Source organism: Agelaius phoeniceus, chromosome 4 (assembly GCF_051311805.1).
Source record: "Agelaius phoeniceus isolate bAgePho1 chromosome 4, bAgePho1.hap1, whole genome shotgun sequence".
Taxonomy (NCBI): Eukaryota; Metazoa; Chordata; class Aves; order Passeriformes; family Icteridae; genus Agelaius; species Agelaius phoeniceus.
In genome coordinates, this window is record NC_135268.1 from 26,971,482 (window position 1) to 26,992,482 (window position 21,001).

Below are 21,001 nucleotides of genomic sequence, written 5' to 3' on the forward strand. Positions count from 1 at the left end.
AAAGATTACCTGCTGCCTTTGTTAAGCAGGAAGCTAACTAAACTGCCTGTTACTGCATTCATCAACTAAAAAGCATAAGAGTGCAATCAATTCTGAAAGGAACTTTTTTCACGCTGAACAAGATGTTCAAAATACTTGCACATACATTATTCTACAGACCCCTTTTGAAAACTGCTTGGTAGGAGAGTCTGTGAAGAGACTCCTGGCTCCAGCTGAAAGAAATCCAGGAAGTTCTATTTTCACCTATTTTAATTCCAAAGTTCCAGGACAGAGGCACCCTTGTCTCCTCCATCCTTAGGAAGACACAGTCCCTATCTTTCCAACAACCCTCATTATGCATCCATTTAAAGAGACCAGACCCATGCAGACCTTGTCCTGCCTTTCTAAGCAATACATAACTGAAAGCATTGTGTGCAGAGGAGCCCTATGATGAACTATTTAATCTCAGCTTTACACAAACCCAGAGCACCACAGAGGTGCAGTACCAGGACATCAAAACCTCAAGAGAAACGGGCTAATGGGGAGATGCAGGGCCAATAAAAAACCCTTAGCATTTTAATATCAGTGTAATTAGATACCATTAGATGCCTGAAGTATAGTATTAATCTTGTCTTGTTCATTAGACAGCACCTTCTAAGAGGACCACATCTTAATGCCTTTGGTTTTCATTAATATTTATACAGAAAAATTCACAAAATATACTCTACTCTCTTATCTCTTATGCATTATTATGCATTAAAAAGTTATCAACACAAAAGTTTGAAATTTAATTTATAAAAAAAGGTTCACAAAGGTTGTTTAAACGGCATGTCCATTTCAGAGCAGCCCAGATTCAATATAAAAGGAGGATGAGAACCAAGGATCATTCATGCACAAGTTCACACTGAAGTATGTGCATGCAGTGAACCTGTAGGGTCTTTTGAAAACCCATTTCAACTGATTGTTTACTCCCAACTCCAACATGGAGTTAAGCACTGACTGCACTGCTTGTCAGAAACAAACAGTTTAAGAATAACATCAATTTGTGGCTCAGTTAGAAAAGTTTACACATATTCTGAGCAATCTTCAGCTCTTCACCGGGGGCTACACTCTCCTCATGCGTCCATCAACAGTCATGAAGTGTAAAAATAATTGTCATTTGTAGCTTCAAGTTCTTTATAAAAAGATTTTCAAGGTCCTTTACATAAATTTTGCATGGTTCTTTGCTTCTGCAGATGACATGATAAGACAATGAGGAGATACTCATGGCTCCATTTTTAATGTCCTCTTCCTATTTTAGGAGAAAAGAAAAATACATCAAACAATTCTTATCTTAGTTGTGTTTAAAGCAAATTCTATACATAACATTGAATTAATTGATAGAATAAAATGCAAAAACCTAATGTGATTTTACACATGCATCAACAAATGCAGAGTACTGTGCTTCACTTTAAACTACCATGATGCACAGAAATGTCTTGCATAGAACTATAAACATCTATCAGACATTAAAAAAACTATAAGACTAAAAACTCTAAGACATTAAAAATCACAACATTCTGTTAATATTTACAAGCTTTAAATTATTTTAATAGTTACAAGCTTTTTAATATTTACAAGCTTTTTTTTTTTTTAGGAGCTATTCTTATTATGGAAAGGTAAAAACCCCACACTCACCCCGAAAGCCTCCTCCACCACCTCTTCCTCCTCTGAATCCTCCTCCTCCTCCTCCTCCGCCTCTTCCTCCTCTGAATCCTCCTCCTCTTCCTCCACCTCTGCCTCCTCCAAATCCTCCTAAACAAAAGAAAGAAATTACCCTTTGAGGAGCATGTAAATTCTTGGTTATGTACAACAATTCATTCATAGACAGCTTATGAAATGAAATGAACAACAACAAAAAACCAGAAACTGTCAATTGCTGGACAGTTACCAGGTCAATTACTAGTAGCCTGCTTCTTCTTGGGACCATCTGGAGCGTTTTAGGTATTGCTTAATATCTGATGTACCATGTCCAAAATACTAAAGAGACTGCAAAAAATTACATACATTAACCAGTAATTCATTACAACCATTAGTAATTATTATCTATTAATTGCAACTCAATGTTAAACCAAACAAACCAAACCACTTCGAAACACTTGTGCCTTGCTGTAAAAGGGCAGGGCATGGAAAAGAGGCAAGAAACTGTGATGAAAGAAGAGATAAACTTCAGCTTTAACTGAGGTGTTCAAAAAGCTTTCTGTTGTTATAAATCAGCATTCCCTCCTCCCTATGCTTTGGAGTTATTATTTAGCCAGTCTCACCACCTGAAAGGTATCTCTGCCTTTTCTGTAAAGTCAAGCAGAAACATTTTTATTTGCAATACAGCTGTTGATATTCAAGTACTCACCAGCAGCTTTAGAAAACAAAACACAAATACTCCACAGAACAAATGACCAAAGCAACCCATGGCTTCTCAAGTAGCTCCATCAAGTAACCCATCTCAAGTAACCCATCTCAAGTAACTCCAACATCCTGCAGCTTTCATTCTTGTGATCTTACCTCTACCACCGCCTCTTCCTCCCCCACGTCCACCACCACGTCCTCCTCTACCACCTCCTCTGGGAGCACCTTTTTCTCCAGGGGGCCTTGGCAAAAACCTCTGAAGAGGCAGCAGCTTTGCTGGATCAATGTAAAACTGCAGGAAGAGAATTCCATTAAGCTTTCAAAATTCCAAGACTAAAAAGCACATTAATATCTCCCTTTACAAATATCCACAATTTCGTCTTATCCCATTATGTCAAACTGTCCTCTGCAAAAAGCCAAAGAGAGAAAGCACAGAAGAAGTAAACCCCAGAATTAAAAAGCTGCCAAAATATAGGTGATATTTGTGTGATTTTGTTGCATCTTTTCTCATGGGGCAAAGAAAAGGAGTAATGTGGCAAACACAGAACTGGAAAGGACAAGGAACTTAATTCCTATGTTTACATAGGATAATCTGCTTTTAAAGTTATTAAAAACTTAATAAAGCTTTTATTACCTGCTGACAAATTAGACTTAGCTAACTGATGATATTCAGTAAAATTTTGTTATTGAGATTGACTTACCTTTTGCATTTTTTTAAATGAAGAGGCTTTCATGTTCTCAGACAGTTTCACTGAAAAATACTGTTGGTTTCCTTAAGGAGCATTGCAGTAATAAAATATGCAAAACTGTGATTTTGATCAGTCCATGGAAGGAACATTCAGACATTTTCTAAGTTAGTATTTTATAAATTCAGCTAAATTTCATCACAATTGTAATTAAAGGTGATTTAAACTTGCACATTTTACTTCACATTTTATGTGGGAGAGGAAATTGCGCGTAGCCAGGGACTGGTGCTCAACCAACCAACACAGGCTGAGTCTTAGCTGGGTTATTCCCCCAGCTATCCTGCTTTTGTCATGGATTCTGTCCATCTGGCAGTGACAACAAAATGTACCCAGTGTCTGTGTGTCAAGCTGGCTCTGCCAGAGATGTCCTGGCACATCCCACTTTTATGGGCAGGAAAAGTAATAAATGGGACAATGAGCCACAAGACATCTTAGTATAAATTCACTTTATAATTAAATAATGTGCTGGAGCATGAGCAAGGTCCCCTAACACACAAAAAAAAACCCAAAAGCCCTTAATCCACCTATGTTATGGCTTATTAACCTATAGCAGAAAATTTGGTCAGTTAACCAGAACCTTTAGCAGAAAATTTGGTCAGTTAGCCAGAAAAAGCAACAAGCTGAACCACCATGGATCCAAAACACATCATCAGTACGGCTAAAGAGTGAAAATCCCTGACTGACTTCATGTACTCTGTCATACCAAAAAAGCTCTAAGACAGGCACTTAATGTGAATGAAGCACCTACAGCTGCAGCAAGACTCACATATAACTGGTAGCCAAACCCTGAACTATTTTAAAATCCTAGAGAAATTCCATTTCATATAAAATCAATTTTTAAAAAACAAATATTGTAAATCACACATTTTTTGGAAGGATACAAAGTCTCTCAGCTGTCCAAATATTTCATCCACTTTGCCAATCTGCTCCTTATTATCCAGGTACACTGGGGCATTGAAATAAGGCACCTTGTTTTCTTCTGTTTTACATTTACAAACTATGTCATCTTCACAGGGATGCATGAACTCTCCCAGCACTGAAATAAAGAACAAACAAGCTAAAGGAGTGGAGCAGACAATCTAAGCAAAATAATAAATGAAGTTTCTCCATGTAACTTACAAACTACCCTTTCTGGAGGGCCCTGGTCATATCCTCCTCTGTTGAAGCCTCCTCTTCCACCTCCCCGTCCAAAGCCACCTCGCCCGCCGCGGTTGAAGCCGCCTCTGTCACCACCACCTCCTCCGCGGTTAAAGCCACCTCCTCTTCCTCCTCCACCTCCTCTTCCTCCTCCACCTCCTCTTCCACGAAAAGACATTCTCTAATGTTTCCTGCATTGTGAACAAAAAAAAAATCAGTTGTTTAAGATATGAAAGGTGCCTGCCATTTGATTTGCTGTACAAATCGCAGTCTCCTGTCAGCCTGGTTTGTTAATGTAATGGTTTATCCTTTTCAATCCTTACTAAAAACATGCTGGCCTATGAAAAATCAAGTTTGCACCTAGGATGTCATCCTCTGCAACATCCAACTGCAAAAAGTGACTAGAAGTGATCAGCTAGTCATCTTTCACTCATCTGTATAAAGATGCCACATCTGATGGCAGTCCCCAGCCTGACAAGTGGCACAAAGTCAGAATATCATAGAATGGTTTGGGTTGGAAGGGATCCTAAAGGTCAAACCCTCTGTGTGCAGGGACACCTTCCACAGGCTGCTCAGGGCCCCATCCAGCCTGGCCTTGGGATGGGGAATCCACAGTTTCCCTGGGCAACCTGTTCCACTGCCTCACCCCTCTCACAGTAACGAACTTCTTTCTCATATCCTATCTGAACCCGCCCTCTTTCAGTTTAAAACTGTCTTCTCTTATTCTACCACTATGTGCCCTTGTGAAAAGTCCCTCTAGAGTTCTGCTGTAGCCTCCTTCAGGCACTAAAATCTTCCCAAGCCTTCTCTTCTCCAGGCTGAACAATCCCCACTCTCAGCCTGACTGCAGAGGAGAGGTGCTCCAGCCCTGTGACCACCTTTGTGGCCTCCTCTGGGTCTGCTCCAAAAACTCCTTTCTTTTCTGTGCTGGGCACCCCAGAGCTGATGCAGCCCTGCAGGTGGGATCCCACCAGAGCAGAGCAGAGCAGAGCAGAGCAGAGCAGAACAGAATCCCCTCCCTGCCCTGCTGCCCACACTGCTCTGGATGCAGCCCAGGACAGGTTTGGCTCTCTGATCTGTGAGTGCCCATGGCTGGGTCAGGTCCATCCTGTCACCCACCTGTACCCCAAGCCCTTCTGGGCAGGGCTGCACTCCCTCTGTCCATCCCCCCCCCAGCCCGTGTTGGTACCACGGGTCGTCCCGACCCTTCCTCTCGGCCCCGTTAAACCTCGGGAGGTTCCCTCGGGAGGCCGAACTGCTCGGGCTCGGCCGCACTGGGCGCGCACCCGCAGCGCCTCACAGGGCCCTGGGACGCGGCCTGCAGCCAGGGCGGGGGGACCCCAGCTCCCGGGGCCATTCCCTGAGGGATGACGGACGGACAGACGGACACGGCAGCGCGAGACGTACCTGCACGTGCGCGCCGCGCCCGCCCGGAAACACCCGCGCTGCCGCAAACCGGGCTACCTGCCGTAAGTGAAAGGGCGCCTGCCGGCCGACAGTGTCGCAAAGGGCTCTCCATTCCCGGTAATGGCGGCGCGCCGGGAGCGAGCGTGCCGCGCTCCTGAGGGATGGGCGGGACAGCCACGGAGGGCTCGGCATAGATACACACCCCGGGTGTAACAGCGCTGATCCTAACAACGCCGTAACCCGTCACTCATCAACGCCTACAACCAGGGCAGCCGGGGCCAGGCATCGATTGGACTCCTCTGCGCTAAATGCAATCCCAACAAGCGCTTCCTTTTAATCATTTACTTCAAGCGCTTTGCTTTTGTTATCTCGCCATCCACTTCCAATAAAACCAGTTAAAGCAGGCTCTTTTGGAGAGATCAGATTTATCGGTTAATAGTTGAGGATCCTGTACTTTATTTCTAAATACACTTGAAAATGTTTTTCTAACGGTTAAAAATTAAACCCAGATCTAACAGCTGACATTCAAAAGAATCCCAGCCAGAGGAATTTGTCTAGGAAGAGAAATAAAATTTCATCATGCGAATGCTCCCCATTTGCTTGGTTTTCTTGTGTCTCTTTTGTCTTTGTGGATCAGAGGTAAGATATGTTTTATTGTGCTAGCAGTAATTTTTTAAAACGTTTAATAAACAGTTTATTGTTATAAAAGCAAAGCAAATTGATTTTTTAAAAAAGTTCCTTTCATAGTATTTGTGCTTCATACATTTGTTTCAGCCCAGCCTGAATGTTTGAAGTTTGCTATTTCTCTTTAATGCTTTGATTCTATCTGGGGCTTATGCTAATAGGTTTCTGGAAAAGATTTTAATCAGGATCCTATCCTAAAACAAATTTGCAAGTATAGCTGACCACAGAAAGGTGCTGCAATTTTCCACACCTTTTTTTCAGAAATGGGATTGCAGTCTTGTAATATAGCAGCATGGTATTCTCCTACTGCCAGGAGGTTTCCTGAGGATTTTGTCTGGGCAGAAGTGTCCAGGAAAGCCAATCTGGGCTGGGCATTCAGCACAACCCAAGTCTTTCAAAGAAGTTCTGAGATAAAAATCAGCACCTGCTGTTCTCCTTGAGGAGGAACACCTAGCACAACATGGGAGTTGTGCCAAGGCGGATCTGGCTCACAGTTTGGATCCTACTGACCCAAGAAGAGCAGGAAGAATTTAGTAAGATTATACAGCCGTGAAAAGGACAGGTATTGGATTGAATTCTGCCCCAGCTACATCCTCCCTGACTTTACTGTGGGCAGGATTTCTTCATGAGAACTTTAAACTTCAGCTCTATTGATCCAGTTGACACAGTCAAAGCTGATAAATCACATTTGAGGACTAATGTTTTTCTCCCATTTTTACACAGAGGCCATCCATATATATTTTCCATGTTCAAAGATTCATCCTACCCACAGATCTTAGTAAGCAAAAGCACTCAGCCAGCACTGAAGCCAGCAGAGAGCTGCACAAACACAGGTGCCACTCACCCAGAGGCCATCAGAGGGAGGGTCACAGTCTGTACCTGCAGTCCAGTGATGACCAGCAGCCACCCTGCAAACCCACTGCTGTGCAAGACACAGGAAAAACGCTGAGGAGGATAAGCACTTAAGTTCAAATTGCTTTTGGATACTTGTTAAGGTACTTGAGGTACCTGTTACATGAGCAGTCACATGGACTCTGGAAAACAAATAATTTAATTATAGATTCATTTGCTAGTAAGTAATTAATAAATATTTACACATGATATTGAAATCCAAAGTCAACCAGGCCAATAAAACAAATCTTAGGAATAAAAAAAAACCAAATTGCTATTTTTCTCTTTCTCTGGTGCTTAAATTTCTTTATGTTTTAATCTGCTTACTGTCCCATTGCTGGGATGTGTTATAAACCAGTGCCTTTAGAAAGGTTTATAGTCTGCTGTGCACTTCAGCTGATGTTTGAAAAGTAAAGGGTATAAAGTTTGTGGGAGATCAGTAAGACTGAAGATCACACCAGGTAAATAATCCAAAAAGAAAAAAGGAGTTCAGAAAAAGTGAGAGAGATGAGGTGGCCAAAGACAAGGGAATAAACTCTATAAATGTTATTTAGAAAGTTCTGATTAGATAGGAAAAGGCTTATAAATGGACACTTTGCTGAGGTCAATGAAGGGATCTGCAAAACTCTTGGTACAGTCCCTAATCTTGCTTTCATTTAAAATATTTTTTGTAGCAGCATTTATTATTTTTTCAGCACCATCTAATGCTGAAGAAAACCACTTTCCACAGGTTAAACTTGCCCAGCCAGCTGAGCAAGACAACTACCTCATAGAAGAATGCTTGGGCAACAAATACACCCACAAGTCCTGTAAGAAAGTTTTTTGTCACCCATGGGAACGATGTGTGGAGGGAAAGTGCCTGTGCAAGCTTCCCTACCAGTGCCCAAAGAACGGCTCTGCAGTTTGTTCCAACAGAGGGAAGAACTTCCGTACCTACTGTCAGCTGAAGAGCTATGAGTGCCAGCAGCCCAAAGCAAAGTTTCTGCACAGGGGACCGTGCAAGCCTGAAGGTATTCACACCTCCTTTTCCAAAATCTATCCATCAGGGGTGGCTGAGGAGATGCTTACACTATCTACAGAAAGTCTGTTAGTTTTCTTGCACTAGTGACAGCATGAAACAGAAAATGAAAAGTCACACACCCAGGTCACCCTGCTGCTGGTTTTGCTACACAGACTGCTGCAGGCATTTTGCAACACAGGTAATAGAAGTAGGATGTGGCCCTCTCACTCCAAGTATTACTGGTTGGTTACCAAAATTCCCTAAAGAAGGTCATTATACTAAAATGCAACCTGTTCTTGGTAGATCTTCAAGTACTCTTATGGACCCATTACCCTCATTTGTCCTTAAACTGTCATATTCTGAGAAATTAGCAGGCTCAAAGACACAAAGTCAACCCTCAGAACTAATTCAGGAATAATTCCTGAAGCCTCTGATTCCCAGTCTTCTGCTCTTTCCATATGAACTTTGGCAGTAAATACAAAACTAATCCTGATTTGCTTTTGTGCTGTCTTTCCACTAGATACATCTATATAATATGATTTTGTTTGGGGATTTTTTTTTTCATTTCTCTCTTTTTTATTTTTTAAGAAACATTTTCAGTCTCTCTGGGTCATGGAGATTCAAGTTTGCTTCGAGTAAAACCCGTGAATCACAAAGAGGACAGTTTTGTGTGTGCTAGTGAATGGACTATGAATGAAGCAAATGTGGCTTGCAGGCACCTTGGCTTTGAATTGTAAGTTTGGGAAATTTATCTCTGGATAACTGCAGGGCATCTGAAAAAGTAGTGATGTTTACAGAAGTGTCAGTCACAGCCAACAGTTAAGACAGAAAACTCATGAACGATGTATTGGCTACAATATTCTGATAAAACTTCCTAAACTGACACCTGAGAGTGAAAGCCAGAACACAGATTTCTGTGTTCTGTTACAGGCTACAACTATACAAACCATAACTGTTTTGCTTTAAAATAAAGATGAAGACCAGTGTGGAGGGGTTCCCTCAGGCCTGTGTTAGGGAAAATGCATGGATGGACCACTCCCAAGTAGCTGTGAGCAATGATCTGTGTGCAGAGAAAGGTTTCTCAGGACAGATGACAACAGGGTACAGCTCTGTTTTGCCACTTGCATTAGCCAGACTAACAAGGAGCAGAACATGGGGTTTTTCCTTCACCCCTGCTGCCACTGCTTGCTCTGGCTCCAGGGATGGCTGAAGTCACACACAGCCATCTTTGTTCTTTTTCCCATGACCACAATCATAACCCAAGTTGTGTATTCAGCTCCTTATAGAGTCACCTCTGTATCCTGTACATAATAATTTACACCTAGAATGTAACATAACTTAGGTAGCGTTGCCTTCCCAACCTTACCAGGAAAAAAAACCAAAACACAAACCATAAAAAAAAGTCCCCAGAAAACTAAAGCTGCTATTGCAGTGCCTCTCTAGGTGAGAAGCAAGTGTTTCCTAGTCCTGATCAGTGTATCTTCAGATAGCAGAGAGGGGTTTGCCCTGGACAGAGCATTCAGCCATGGAGTCTCATTGAAAGCCTCCCTAGTTACTTATTTACTTGAGCCATATTTCTTTAAAGTAGGGGATCATACACTGTTAGGAGAATACTGCTCAGGTAAAACCAAGAAAGATAAAATTTATCAATCCCAGCCTTGCAGTGGCCTGAGCTTGCTCAGTATTCAGTGGTTTGGATGGGACCAAGGATAGCTGACCCCATGCAGGATGGTTCCCAAATTATGGCTCACCCATGTACACACAGAGACAGAGGTCTGAGCTTACAGGTTCTGCTACATAAGGGGACTTTTCTATCCATCGTGATACACAGTGACTTTCATAGACCTACATATGCATTTGGGGACAGCAGCCTGCAAAAATTAGCACTTCTTCCAAAGTAAACATCTCCTGTTTATGCCTAGACAACTCCAGTTGCTAGTCTGCTCTTTTTCTTAGCCATGACCAAAATTCTTTGACACTGAGGAAAATTGTGTAACTTCTAAATAATAAAAGCAGTGGACAATCCATTGTGAAATTAAATAATTTGTTGTTATTATCTTCACAGAGGTGCTGAATCTTACCAAGTCACTTCCAGCATCACAGAATCTGCCTTAAATTCATTAAACTGTCTGCAAATAAGTTGCAGGGGCCTAGAGACAAGTCTTGCTGAATGTCACATAGAGATGAAATCAAGAGATAGTAATGAGGGACTGGTTGTTAGCCTGCAGTGCCATGAAAATCTCAGAGGTTAGTAGATCTTTTTAGTTTAATATCTATTTGGTGTTTTTACATTTTAAGTATATTTTAAATAATGAGGACCGAGTTTGCTGAACTCTCAGCCACAGAAAACCCACACTGAAACCTTTTGATCACTTTAAATCATCATTTTGTAGATTTTAAGACAATTGAGGCAATCTGGAGTCAAGACCGTCTTGAATTTTCAAGTTTGAAAAATCACTGCTGTCCCCAAAGTATTTTTACAGATATAAGGGAAATTTATTTCATCCATGGTTCTGTTTGTTCCACTATCCCTTCCAAGGGTATCAAGGTATATTGTATCCCATGACTCTTACCTCTCCTGGCTTAACTGGTGAGGAGACAGGTGACAATGTGGTGCTCACTGTTTGAGAAACATCAATTAGCACACCACTAGCACCGCAGCCAGACAAACATGACTACAGTGGGAAACTGCTGGTGTCTTCTGTGGGGGTTTCAGGACTCCTCAGTTTCTCACTGTAAAGGGGGAATCAAAGCCTTGTTTAGAATTCCAACAGCTTTTCATTCCATGTAGGGAGCTTTCTTTGGCACTGGTGAGCATAGCCTGAGATGCTGCTGACTGGAGGAAGTGCTACGAATCATCTCATTTTTTCTTACAAAAGCAGTTATTCACAGACTCTTGATGAGTTCTTTCTAGAGGAGGAACCTCCATCATCCTAGTCCCTTGAATCATTTATAGTGGGTTTGAATTGATCATTTCTGGTTTAGTCCTCACCAGTCCTTTCATTAGAAGAAATTAAATTCCCTTTTGCCAGGCTAATTTGGAGGAAGAAAATGAGTGGTCATGCTGAAACCCTGGTGAAAAGCAACCAAAGCAATAAAAAATTCTTCCTATTTACCTGACTGGGCCCCAGCATACCTACTGCTGATGGGCCAAACTGCTGACAGAATCCAACATGCAGGCAGGGCATTTCCCTGGGCAATTATGAACCTACAGTCAATTCCACACTAACTTCATTTTCATCTTGATGAACAGTTTGTTCAGATGGGGAGTTTCACTGTGTCAACAAGAAGTGCATTTCTCTGAATAAAACCTGTGATGGGATCAATGACTGTGGAGACCTGAGTGATGAACTGTGCTGTAGAGGTAACAATTTCCTCTGTCAGGTGTTTCAAAATAATTTCAGCAGAAATCCACCCACAAAGAATTTTTACAGTGATGTAACAGCTAAATTCTCTTTTCCATTAAGTCACTACATTAAACAAATCTGACCATAATGTAGACATAGGCAAGTGCAAAAAGCAGGCATTAAATACCATTTTGAAGCAGACAAGTGATCTCTTGAGAATCTGGATTTCTTCAGAGAATGAGAAAATACAATGAGATAATTTAGGAGGCTGTTAAATATTGATACAAAAAATTAGTCCTGATAGCATGAAAATGTACTTTTACTTGGAAAAAACCAATAGTTATTAAACAAAGACACTGGTTTTCCAATGAACTATCTTTAAACCAAAGTAAGATCTCCCTTAAATGTGTTACTAATGCAAGATCATCCATGGAACATCTGTGATGATTTCCTGGCATACTGCTTGTTCATGAGCAGTCACTCCTTTAGCATCTGCAATTCCAGCTGTAAAAATTCTGATTAGAAATGAGGAATGGATCTAGCATGATTTGAATGCAGGAGAATACTTTCAAAATTTGTGTTTCAGGTGCCAAATGCTAATGTGGGTGACAAATCCCATCGTTATCCCTCCATAACCTTAATTTTGTAGTGTTGCAATTGTAAGTAATTTTAATGAGATAATTGTGGAAACACGGTCACAGTAATTTTAGAACAAAAATAATAAATACCTGTGATTTCATATATTTAGTGGACATGTATTTGGACTCCACATGACAAAAATAGTGCTGTTTCAGCTGAATGGGCTGAAAACAATGCTTCCTGAAATCAAAATAAGTATTTCAACTGAGTTCAGTGGTCTTTGAATCATCTTGGGGTATCTGGATACTTTTAGAGAACTATCTTATTTTCTATTAAAGACAAATACCTTAAATAGAAGATTGACATAAGATTTTAAATTAGCTCAAAAGACCCTGCCATGAATTCATGCACTGCTTTGCTTCTGATTACATTCAAAGGGATCACAAAATTTAAAAGGAAGGGGGTTCTCAAGTTCATAATACTTTTTCATATAACCAAGAATTTTAGAAGAGGTACATTACTTCATCCAGTGTTTTCCTGTCAGGACTTTTGATTCCTAACCCTGCATTTAGGCATTTAGCTCATTCAACCAAAAATCAGCTTGATCTCTGATTTGGAGGGTGGGATTTGGCACAAGCATCATCAGTTCCTCATTTGAGGTGATCAGTAATGCTGGCAAAATTGGAGATCTTTTGACTGAGGTTGAGTGTGGACATTTTTATGGATGAAACTGGTATGGTGTGACACCAAGTCTAGCAGTGCTGCAGTGGTAACAGAGATATACATTTTTCAAATCTTACAGTTCCAAGATTTTAAAGTGAGGAAAGCCAAGTATTCATTTTGTTTAGATGCACAGAGCCTGCTTTTGTAATCTCTTTAGTAAGAAGCAGGTCCCCTGTAACATGGATATACATTTGGTTTAGATTGTAAAAAGCTCCCTGACAGTGTGAGGTTGCTGAACCAAATCATCCTGTGATTTGCATTTGTAATTCTCCTGTGTTACAGAGTGCAGAGAAAACAGTTTCCACTGCCGGTCAAACGTCTGTATTCCAAATAAGAGTGTCTGCAACAAAGAAATTGACTGCCTCACAGGAGAGGATGAAGCTGGAGCTACCTGTGCAGGTCTTCTGAAAGATGATTTTGTTTCTTTCATTCAGCTCAATTTTAACTAGAGGCCACACAAGACATATTACTATTTTATTTATTATGCAAGAACCAGTCTTCCCAATATTATGTTACGCATAATAGGAAGAAAAGGTCATAGAATTTTCTCTCCTTTCTTTCTGGAAAGACCTGACAAGAAAACAAAAGGAAGGAAGAAACAGGTGATGTTTTGGGAAGCTTAAGGCAGATTATGTCTTTTCTTTATGTGGCCAGCTATCATACTGGTATCCCCTAAGAAAGTGTAAGAAACAGGAATACTTTCCTCACAAATGAGGAATTCAACAAGCTTGTCAATATAATAATTCTTCTGTGCTTTTCCCCTCTCTGTTGAAAAGATTATGTTTTGTTTGAAAATTAGAATGTTTTCCTTGTTCTCGAGAGAGACAAAGTCTAAGGCCAAAAAAATAAAAACTACTGGTAAATGGCAGGTAAACTGAACTCTAAATGTAAACATTACTGTAAGTGACATGAGAACAGACACAATGCTCAGCCCCCATACAGGGACTGCATTCAATGGGCACTTTGTTTGAATGAAAGCTGACAAACCAGATTCAGCAAGCATTTAATTTACCTCTCATGCTGAATATTCTCCCTTACCCTATTAAAGGAGGAACACAGTACCCATCATCATAATCTAAATTGGGGGGGAAAGACCAAATAAAAACCTGTTACTTAATGCTCCTTTGAGTTTTAGAAAGTTTCAATAGGTCACCAGGGCAGGAGGAGAAATTTTAGTTGTTTCTGGTGGAGGAGAATGGGACATCTTATTTCACAAATAAAAAAGGGCAGTTTCTAAGGGTTCCCTGGCAGAAGGGGTCCCTAGGCTTGGAGAGTGAGTAGATGTTGTGTAGTTATGAGTGAGTATCTGCTGGCTGCTGGTCATTTGTAGGCTGAGGCAGCCAAACAGTGCCCGGCAGGAAGGGAAAGGGGAAAAGGAGGGGGAAGGGAAAGAGCAGGCACCAGCCTGGAGAGTATTGCTCTCCATGAGAACAGTATGCCCTTATGCATTTAAAATGTGTTCCATCATTGTGGCACACGCACATATATTCAAGTAAATGTTTGCTGATAATTTAAATATTTTGTTAATACTACAGGCAAAGAAGAAGGTGCTGAAAATAACAGTATGGATAAAGGTAAGTGTAATTAGCCCTCCATAATCACCAGTATACCCCCTTATTAGTGACTTTCTAGCTACCAGCCAGCTGCTCAGATCTAGAACACTCAGATATTCTGACTTTGTAATTTACTAATATATACTCTGGGACTTACTGTTCGGCTCACTTTTCACTGACTTCAGGAATGCCATAATAATTCATCCTAGCTGAGGACATACATCTGCATGTTTTGGCAACTGGTAAACTCTCAGCTGAGGTAAACTCTCAGCAAACCTGGGGGAACATCCTTAAATTATTTGCCTGAATGCACGCAGCATTGAAAAATGGAGAGAAGTGATGTGATGCTCAGGCACAAGCAATTTTGAAAGCAAAACCAGATGCCAATATTTTTGGTCTTTGTTTTCCTGCTATTTCAGCTACTGGCATATTCACAGCACTCAAATTTTAGCAAGAATGTATACCTGAATTCTGAAATACATTTTTCCTTTTTGTTAAAGAAAGAAAAATGCTAAAGACACTTCTTCCCCAAGTGCACTGTGGTATTAGGAATCACACACTAACTCGACGGAAAAGAATTGTAGGTGGAGAGATTGCTGGAAAGGTAAAAAAACCAACTTTACCAGATATGAGTTCATTCAGCATTGATTTAAATGGGCATTATTTTCCTTCTGTTAAAGTTATGGAAATAACAAAACCAGCTACAATGCTTATGTCATGTTTTGCAGCAGTAGTGGCATTGCACTGAATGTAAGTAAAGAGAAGCACAGTTTATAAAGTAAAATATGGACTTACAAAATTAAGCATTGAAGTACAAATAGACACTGACAATTACTCAGAGAAATGATTAATACTACAGCCAAAAATAACAATTCTGGCAAAATGGAGTTAAACTTTGTGGCTTTGAAACAGAATATAACAAAAATGTATTCAAACCATGTGAGGTCCTCCATCTGTTTTTCTGACTACAAGGGGTTTCATGACTAAAAGCTGGAGGTAAAGATATATTGCACAAAGTCAGAATATTGAATAAAATTACTGAATTTTTGTATATATATCCTTTGTATCTGATGTAACTTCTGGATAGCACATATTTTATTAAAATCAGATGTTTTTCCCTTTATGCCCTAAAAGTTGTACAATTGTAATGATTTCTCATTATTTGTGTTTGTTGATTGAATAGGGTGAATTTCCTTGGCAAGTGGCAATTAAAGACACCAGCAATGAAGGTTCCACAGTGTACTGTGGAGGGGTTTATATTGGTGGCTGTTGGGTTCTGACTGCTGCTCACTGTGTCAGGTAAAAAGAATTCATTCTGAAATTCTTTCTGCAAGGCAGAAAAATTGATTTGGATACTGCTGCCCTTCTCAGCTACGTGTTTGTTAATTTCCATTTGTCTGTTGAATAGATCATTTGAAACACTGACTCACCCACATTAAGGATGAGGAAGATTCAGAGCAAACAGAGCATTTTGACAGTGAATAGAAAGATAAAAAGTTAACTATGAGTTTGAAGAGACATGGCATACTTCAGTCAGATAGCAGCAGGCAGGAAAAGGTTCATTGTAACCACTCTGCTTGAAGTTAAATACAACAGATCTCTTCTCCATCTCTACCTTGTGGAAGTCCAGGATCTGTTCCCAGAGAATGTCCCTGGGGTTATATATTCCCCAGAACAAGCCAAGAGCAGACGTGCACCATTTGCCATTCCCATCCACATCTGCTCACATCTCCTCTTTTATCAGAGGAGCAAAAATACCTGCTTTATGTTTGTCACAACACTAAACAGAGCCCAGTTTTAACATAATTTTTTGTATTAGTTGCAGTACTCACCATGTGTCATCTGCCTTGAATTGCTACACTTCAGAAAATCTGGGCATTAAGTCCAGAAAGAAAATATATGCATCTAATATGGATTTTAATTCTATAAAAACTTCAATAAAATGCAACACTTAACAGCTTTAAACCAAATGTAAGGCTTGTGTTTATTTCACTGCTTTTTTCCAGGGCAAATCGGGTCCATCTCTACCTTGTCTGGGTTGGAATGTTGAACACAATAGCCTATGACAAAGAGACAAATACTTTCAAACTAAACCAAGTGATAATTCATGAAAATTACAATGCAACAACATATGAAAATGACATTGCTCTGCTGGAGCTGAAAGGTTCTGGGCATGGAGAATGCTCCCTGGAAGAGAACAGCATACCTGCCTGTGTCCCCTGGTCAGAGTACATGTTTAAGACTGGTGACAGATGCAAGATTTCTGGATGGGGACTAGAGAAAGGTATTTGCTTTAGTGCTCACTTCAGGAATGTATTATTTGTACAACTAATTTCCTAATTGGGGTGAGCTTTCATTTTGAAAAGGCTGAAAAACAGTTGTGCACAAAGTACTCAGAAGAGGCTGAGTACAGAAAATGTAGGTTGTGGTTTGGCACTCAGGTATCACTGTTAGGTTCTCTTTTCTGTACTGCTTCTTCTGCTGTTTCAGCTACTTTGTAGATTGATATGGAAGACACACCTGGATGAAAACTACCCTAGAAGTAAGAAATTTACCTTTTGTCCATCTAATAGTTCTGTCAGCTGAGGAGACCTGTCAAGGGCATGTAACAGATGCTGTTTGGTAGCTCAGAGGGGCCCATAGTCACAGCCTGTCCTCTGTCCCCTTCCCAACAGGATCTGAGCTGCAGCCAGCAGTCATGAAACTCAGCACATCCCGTCTCTGCCATGCTTGGGTTCAGCCCAGAAAGCTTGCACAGAGACAAATATAATCATACTTTCAAAGATTTGGGAAGCATTTGTTTTGTATCACAGTGTTACAGTGTGGTGTTGGAGCTACCACATACTGGTTGGGAGGTTTCTCCTCTCCATACTCAGTAGCATCCACCCAGCAAATGCAAAGTTGGGAATTGCTAGCAAATGGACAGAGAACAAAACAGAGCATCTCTTTAGACTTGTGGATACATACCTCGCTCATATCTTCAGTAACTGCTCCATAAAGATAGAGCAGAGTTGGAAAAAAGGTAATAAGGATGAATCACAGCCACATCTCCAATTGTTTTTTGTTCACAAAAAACAATGTACCCATTCCAAGGTCCTGGAAACCTTCATAGGGAAAACACAGGAAAAAAGCCCCGCGGAACACAAGGAAATGGAAAGGGTGAAAATGTCACAAAATGAAAGCACTGTAGTTTACACTGCAACTAAACCACTCTGTTTTTATTTTGAAATATATGGCCAATGCACTGTAATTCACATGGGGTAAATATTAGTGGCAGTTTAAGGCTTCTGGTTTATAAGACTGAAGATAATATTCTGTAAATAAGTAAATAACTAACTTTCAAATTATTATATTAAATGTCTCTAATGTGTACTTGTAATTTTAAATTTTGAATTTTTTTCCTAGGTTACACAAAACAATTTATCCTCAAGTGGGGAAATGTTAATTTATTTCACAATTGTTCTGAATTGTATCCAGGACGATTTTTTAAAAAAATGGCATGTGCAGGTAAGCATCAATTTTCTTATTATAATTTCTCTACTACCAAGCTCTCCGTTTAGGCCAGACCTACGGGCTGGGAATCTTCTAGACTTAAGAAAGACAATAAATAAACTACCACAATATCACTGTTGGCTACATTCCAGCCACTGGAGCCTGTGGCATCCACCATTTTACACTTATTTGTAAACAGAGTTCAGATAACAGCATGACAAGTTTCTGTAATTATTTGGGCAAATTTCTGCATGTAATTTGAGTTATGTTTTCTAAATACAAAAGCACTTTACAGCCTACTGAATGTCCAACCTTTAATGTATTTAATTCTGATTCAGCAATATATTTAAGCAAATTCCTGTCCTAGAACACACAGCCCTGTTGAGTAGAATTCATCTGTTTAGACATTTGCCTCTACCACACTGCATGCCAGGAAAATACAATTAACTTTTCAAACTTAGATTAGTCTGTCCAGGAAACTGGTTGTCACTCCTAGTATTAAAATGAGGATTTTTGAATACACATTATTGCTTCTCAAGTGACAAAATGTATTGCCAAATACATGACAAAAAGAGCAGTGAGTATTCAACTCACAGGGCAGGTGGTTTCAACTGTTTATTAAATCAAAAAGTGAAGACAATCTTTAAGCAAACTACTCAACAAGAAAATTAAAACCAGATATAAAAGCAAAATAATTTTTGATAAATTCAGGATGTCATCTGTAAGATACTGGATTTATTTACTGCACCAGTTCTAAAACTTATATCCCTTTTCTTCAATATATTTCAAGTCATCATACTTTACCATGAGGGGACAATGACAGTACCACATCAGAAAGGGGATGCAAATAAAAACTTTAAAATAAAGGGCTGGTACTCACACTAGTTAGTAATACAAGCAAGTATTAATTAAACTGATGAAAGGCAATAAATTCTTGTTTCATAGGATTAGTAATCCTAACTCTGAACAATTTACATAACTCTTTCTCAGTAAGGTACAGATTCAAGAAAGAGCTTTTTAAAAGCTTAGGGACTTGTGCTTTGTCTTTGTGCTTCCTTCATACTAGGACAGTCAGTCAAGCAGGAAAGTGTAGCAAGGGTGTTAGAAATTAATTAACTTTTACTGAGTATATAGGTAAAAACCATAAATCATATTCTAGCTCTGTAGCAACATTTCTGCTTATATCACAACCATCTTGATTCTTTTTTTTTCATGAACACTGGGTTTGCTGACCTGCAAATAAGTAGGTTTGTGAAGCACAAAGGGCACTGGATCCTGCACACCTGTGCCTCAGGGCTGCTACCTGGTGTTGCTAAAGGTCCTCACTGAGACCAACCATGCAGTGGGGGCACTTGGAGACAGCTGCTCTCCCTCCCATCCCAGGATTCATCTGCCCACCTGTTTTCATAAAGATGGTAAAGAGAATAATTGAACAGATGACTCTGGACAATGGATTACTGGGTAGAGAGGACACCAAAGGCAGACACAGAGGTGTACACACATTATGGTATCTTCACTTCCAAAGGAATCAGTGCACAGATCTTTATACCTCGTTCCATTTCTATGGGCTATTTTTTACAGTAGGCAATGTGGCTGAATTCCTCTCTATTGCACTGCATAAAACAAGACTGATGAAAAAGCAAATAGGAATTTGGGCTAGCCACAAGTATAAAGAGAAGCCCTGCACCTGAAATGAGAAGTAACAGACTTGAAGAGGTTCAGAATCTTCTTTACTGGTGACCATTAGGGAAACACCTGTCAGGAAGAGACACAGACCTGAAAAATCCCCTGAGCTCTGCCTTGTGTGCCAGCTTGTACCTTCACTTACTTTTGCTTTTTATTTCCTCTTCAGGTACTTACGATGGCTCCACAGACAGCTGTAAAGGCGATTCAGGAGGCCCCCTGGTGTGCTTTGATGCAGAAGACGTGGCCTACGTGTGGGGCATTGTGAGCTGGGGTGAGAACTGTGGCGAGCCTGGTCACCCTGGTGTGTACACACAAGTTGCCAGCTATTTCGACTGGATTAGCCACCATGTATCAAGGGGTCTCATTTCACGGTACAATATCTGAAGCTCAGAAAATTCAATGCTTCCTTCATATCACCTATGCAAAAATAGTCCTTTTCCATAATCAGCTGTCACATAACTTAGCAACAATCAGTACAAATCTTCAAGGAATGTATTTTGAAAATTCTTAACACTCTCTGAATATCACATTTTTGCAGAGCCTGTGGGAAGAGAATTTTACAGGCACAAGCCCACTGCAAAGGTCTCTAATAAAAGCAGATATTAAAATATTTTTTCTTGTAATATTGGTTTTTTTTCACTTTTCACATTGCATTTCAGTTGCTGTTGTTTATTTAGCTAAAAGGGATAATGATACTGGAAGCAGTAGTTGGAAAATGCACTGGCAATATGTGAACGTCACAGAAAGGACAGCAGCCAGTCTGCTTTAAAGAACTTACATCATCTCAAGGTCTAAGTCACCAGAAACCCTCAGCAGGCTGCCTGGCCTGGCACTTGATTCCTTAGGATTATTGCAGAAGAAGACTTCAGCCCATCTATTAATCAACAGATTGGCTATGACCATGAGATTTGTTGTAATGCAACAATTACTCAAATAATAAATCTCCTTGGTAGTTTTTCCATCTACAAACTCAGACAATTAATATCTAGTCAATATATATCATATGATCATCTAGCCTGGGGCAATTTTTGTAGCTCTTAAGTTTTATTAATTTAACAGTAGCTGGTCACAAACAACAAAGGAATTTTGAAACTTAAATCTTCAACTTAAATCAAAAGCATCTTTACATCTTAAGATCTCTGTGTATGTATTTATATTTCAGGTATCCAACAAACTCTCAACACCAAGCAGAGTTTTACTCTACACACTATCACACACTCTAAGTGCATCTGTATTCTTATACATTTTTATATAGCAATATAAATATGTAAAAAGACAATACCTTATACACATAGATTTAATTCTACAAAACCATGTAGCAGATACAAAGTTAGACTTCTTGCTGTCATAAAAAAACCACCAGGCTATTATACACAATACCTTCCCATTCAG

The 21,001-nt window shown here is 40.0% G+C and overlaps 2 protein-coding genes across 4 annotated transcripts; one reads left to right on the plus strand and one right to left on the minus strand.

Annotated features, from left to right (window-relative positions):
• Nucleotides 1-753: 753 nt before the first annotated feature.
• On the minus strand, nt 754-5,770 carry GAR1 (GAR1 ribonucleoprotein). 3 transcript variants are annotated; one of them, XM_077177160.1, is made up of 7 exons: nt 5,655-5,770; nt 4,230-4,438; nt 3,992-4,146; nt 3,066-3,125; nt 2,521-2,656; nt 1,657-1,773; nt 754-1,270 (listed from the first exon to the last, which is right to left on the minus strand). In XM_077177160.1, the coding sequence occupies exons 2-7, from the start codon at nt 4,423-4,425 to the stop codon at nt 1,257-1,259; spliced, it is 678 nt and encodes a 225-aa protein (XP_077033275.1). In that variant the 5' UTR covers nt 4,426-4,438; nt 5,655-5,770; the 3' UTR covers nt 754-1,256. The 3 variants fall into 3 exon arrangements, with proteins under 3 accessions (XP_077033275.1, XP_054489116.2, XP_077033276.1); XM_054633141.2 differs by lacking the exon at nt 5,655-5,770 and having other exon boundaries at nt 4,230-5,219; XM_077177161.1 differs by lacking the exon at nt 754-1,270 and having other exon boundaries at nt 1,726-2,007.
• A 385-nt stretch (nt 5,771-6,155) lies between these two features.
• On the plus strand, nt 6,156-20,221 carry CFI (complement factor I). The gene is made up of 12 exons (XM_054633140.2): nt 6,156-6,293; nt 7,960-8,239; nt 8,818-8,962; nt 10,295-10,476; nt 11,483-11,593; nt 13,161-13,277; nt 14,414-14,452; nt 14,932-15,035; nt 15,615-15,730; nt 16,438-16,715; nt 17,837-17,938; nt 19,776-20,221. The coding sequence occupies exons 1-12, from the start codon at nt 6,234-6,236 to the stop codon at nt 19,991-19,993; spliced, it is 1,752 nt and encodes a 583-aa protein (XP_054489115.2). The 5' UTR covers nt 6,156-6,233; the 3' UTR covers nt 19,994-20,221.
• The last annotated feature ends 780 nt before the right edge of the window (nt 20,222-21,001 follow it).

Excerpts from the sequence above, each read along its gene's own strand:
- CFI (XM_054633140.2), top strand. The coding sequence starts at position 6,234 with ATGCGAATGCTCCCCATTTGCTTGGTTTTCTTGTGTCTCTTTTGTCTT. Across the intron at positions 10,477-11,482 it reads GTGCCATGAAAATCTCAGAG|TTTGTTCAGATGGGGAGTTT; the intron begins GTTAGTAGATCT and ends CTTGATGAACAG. Across the intron at positions 16,716-17,836 it reads TGGATGGGGACTAGAGAAAG|GTTACACAAAACAATTTATC; the intron begins GTATTTGCTTTA and ends TTTTTTTCCTAG.
- GAR1 (XM_077177160.1), bottom strand. The coding sequence starts at position 4,425 with ATGTCTTTTCGTGGAAGAGGAGGTGGAGGAGGAAGAGGAGGTGGAGGA. Across the intron at positions 4,147-4,229 it reads CCCTCCAGAAAGGGTAGTTT|TGCTGGGAGAGTTCATGCAT; the intron begins GTAAGTTACATG and ends TCTTTATTTCAG. Across the intron at positions 2,657-3,065 it reads CATTTAAAAAAATGCAAAAG|TTTTACATTGATCCAGCAAA; the intron begins GTAAGTCAATCT and ends CTCTTCCTGCAG.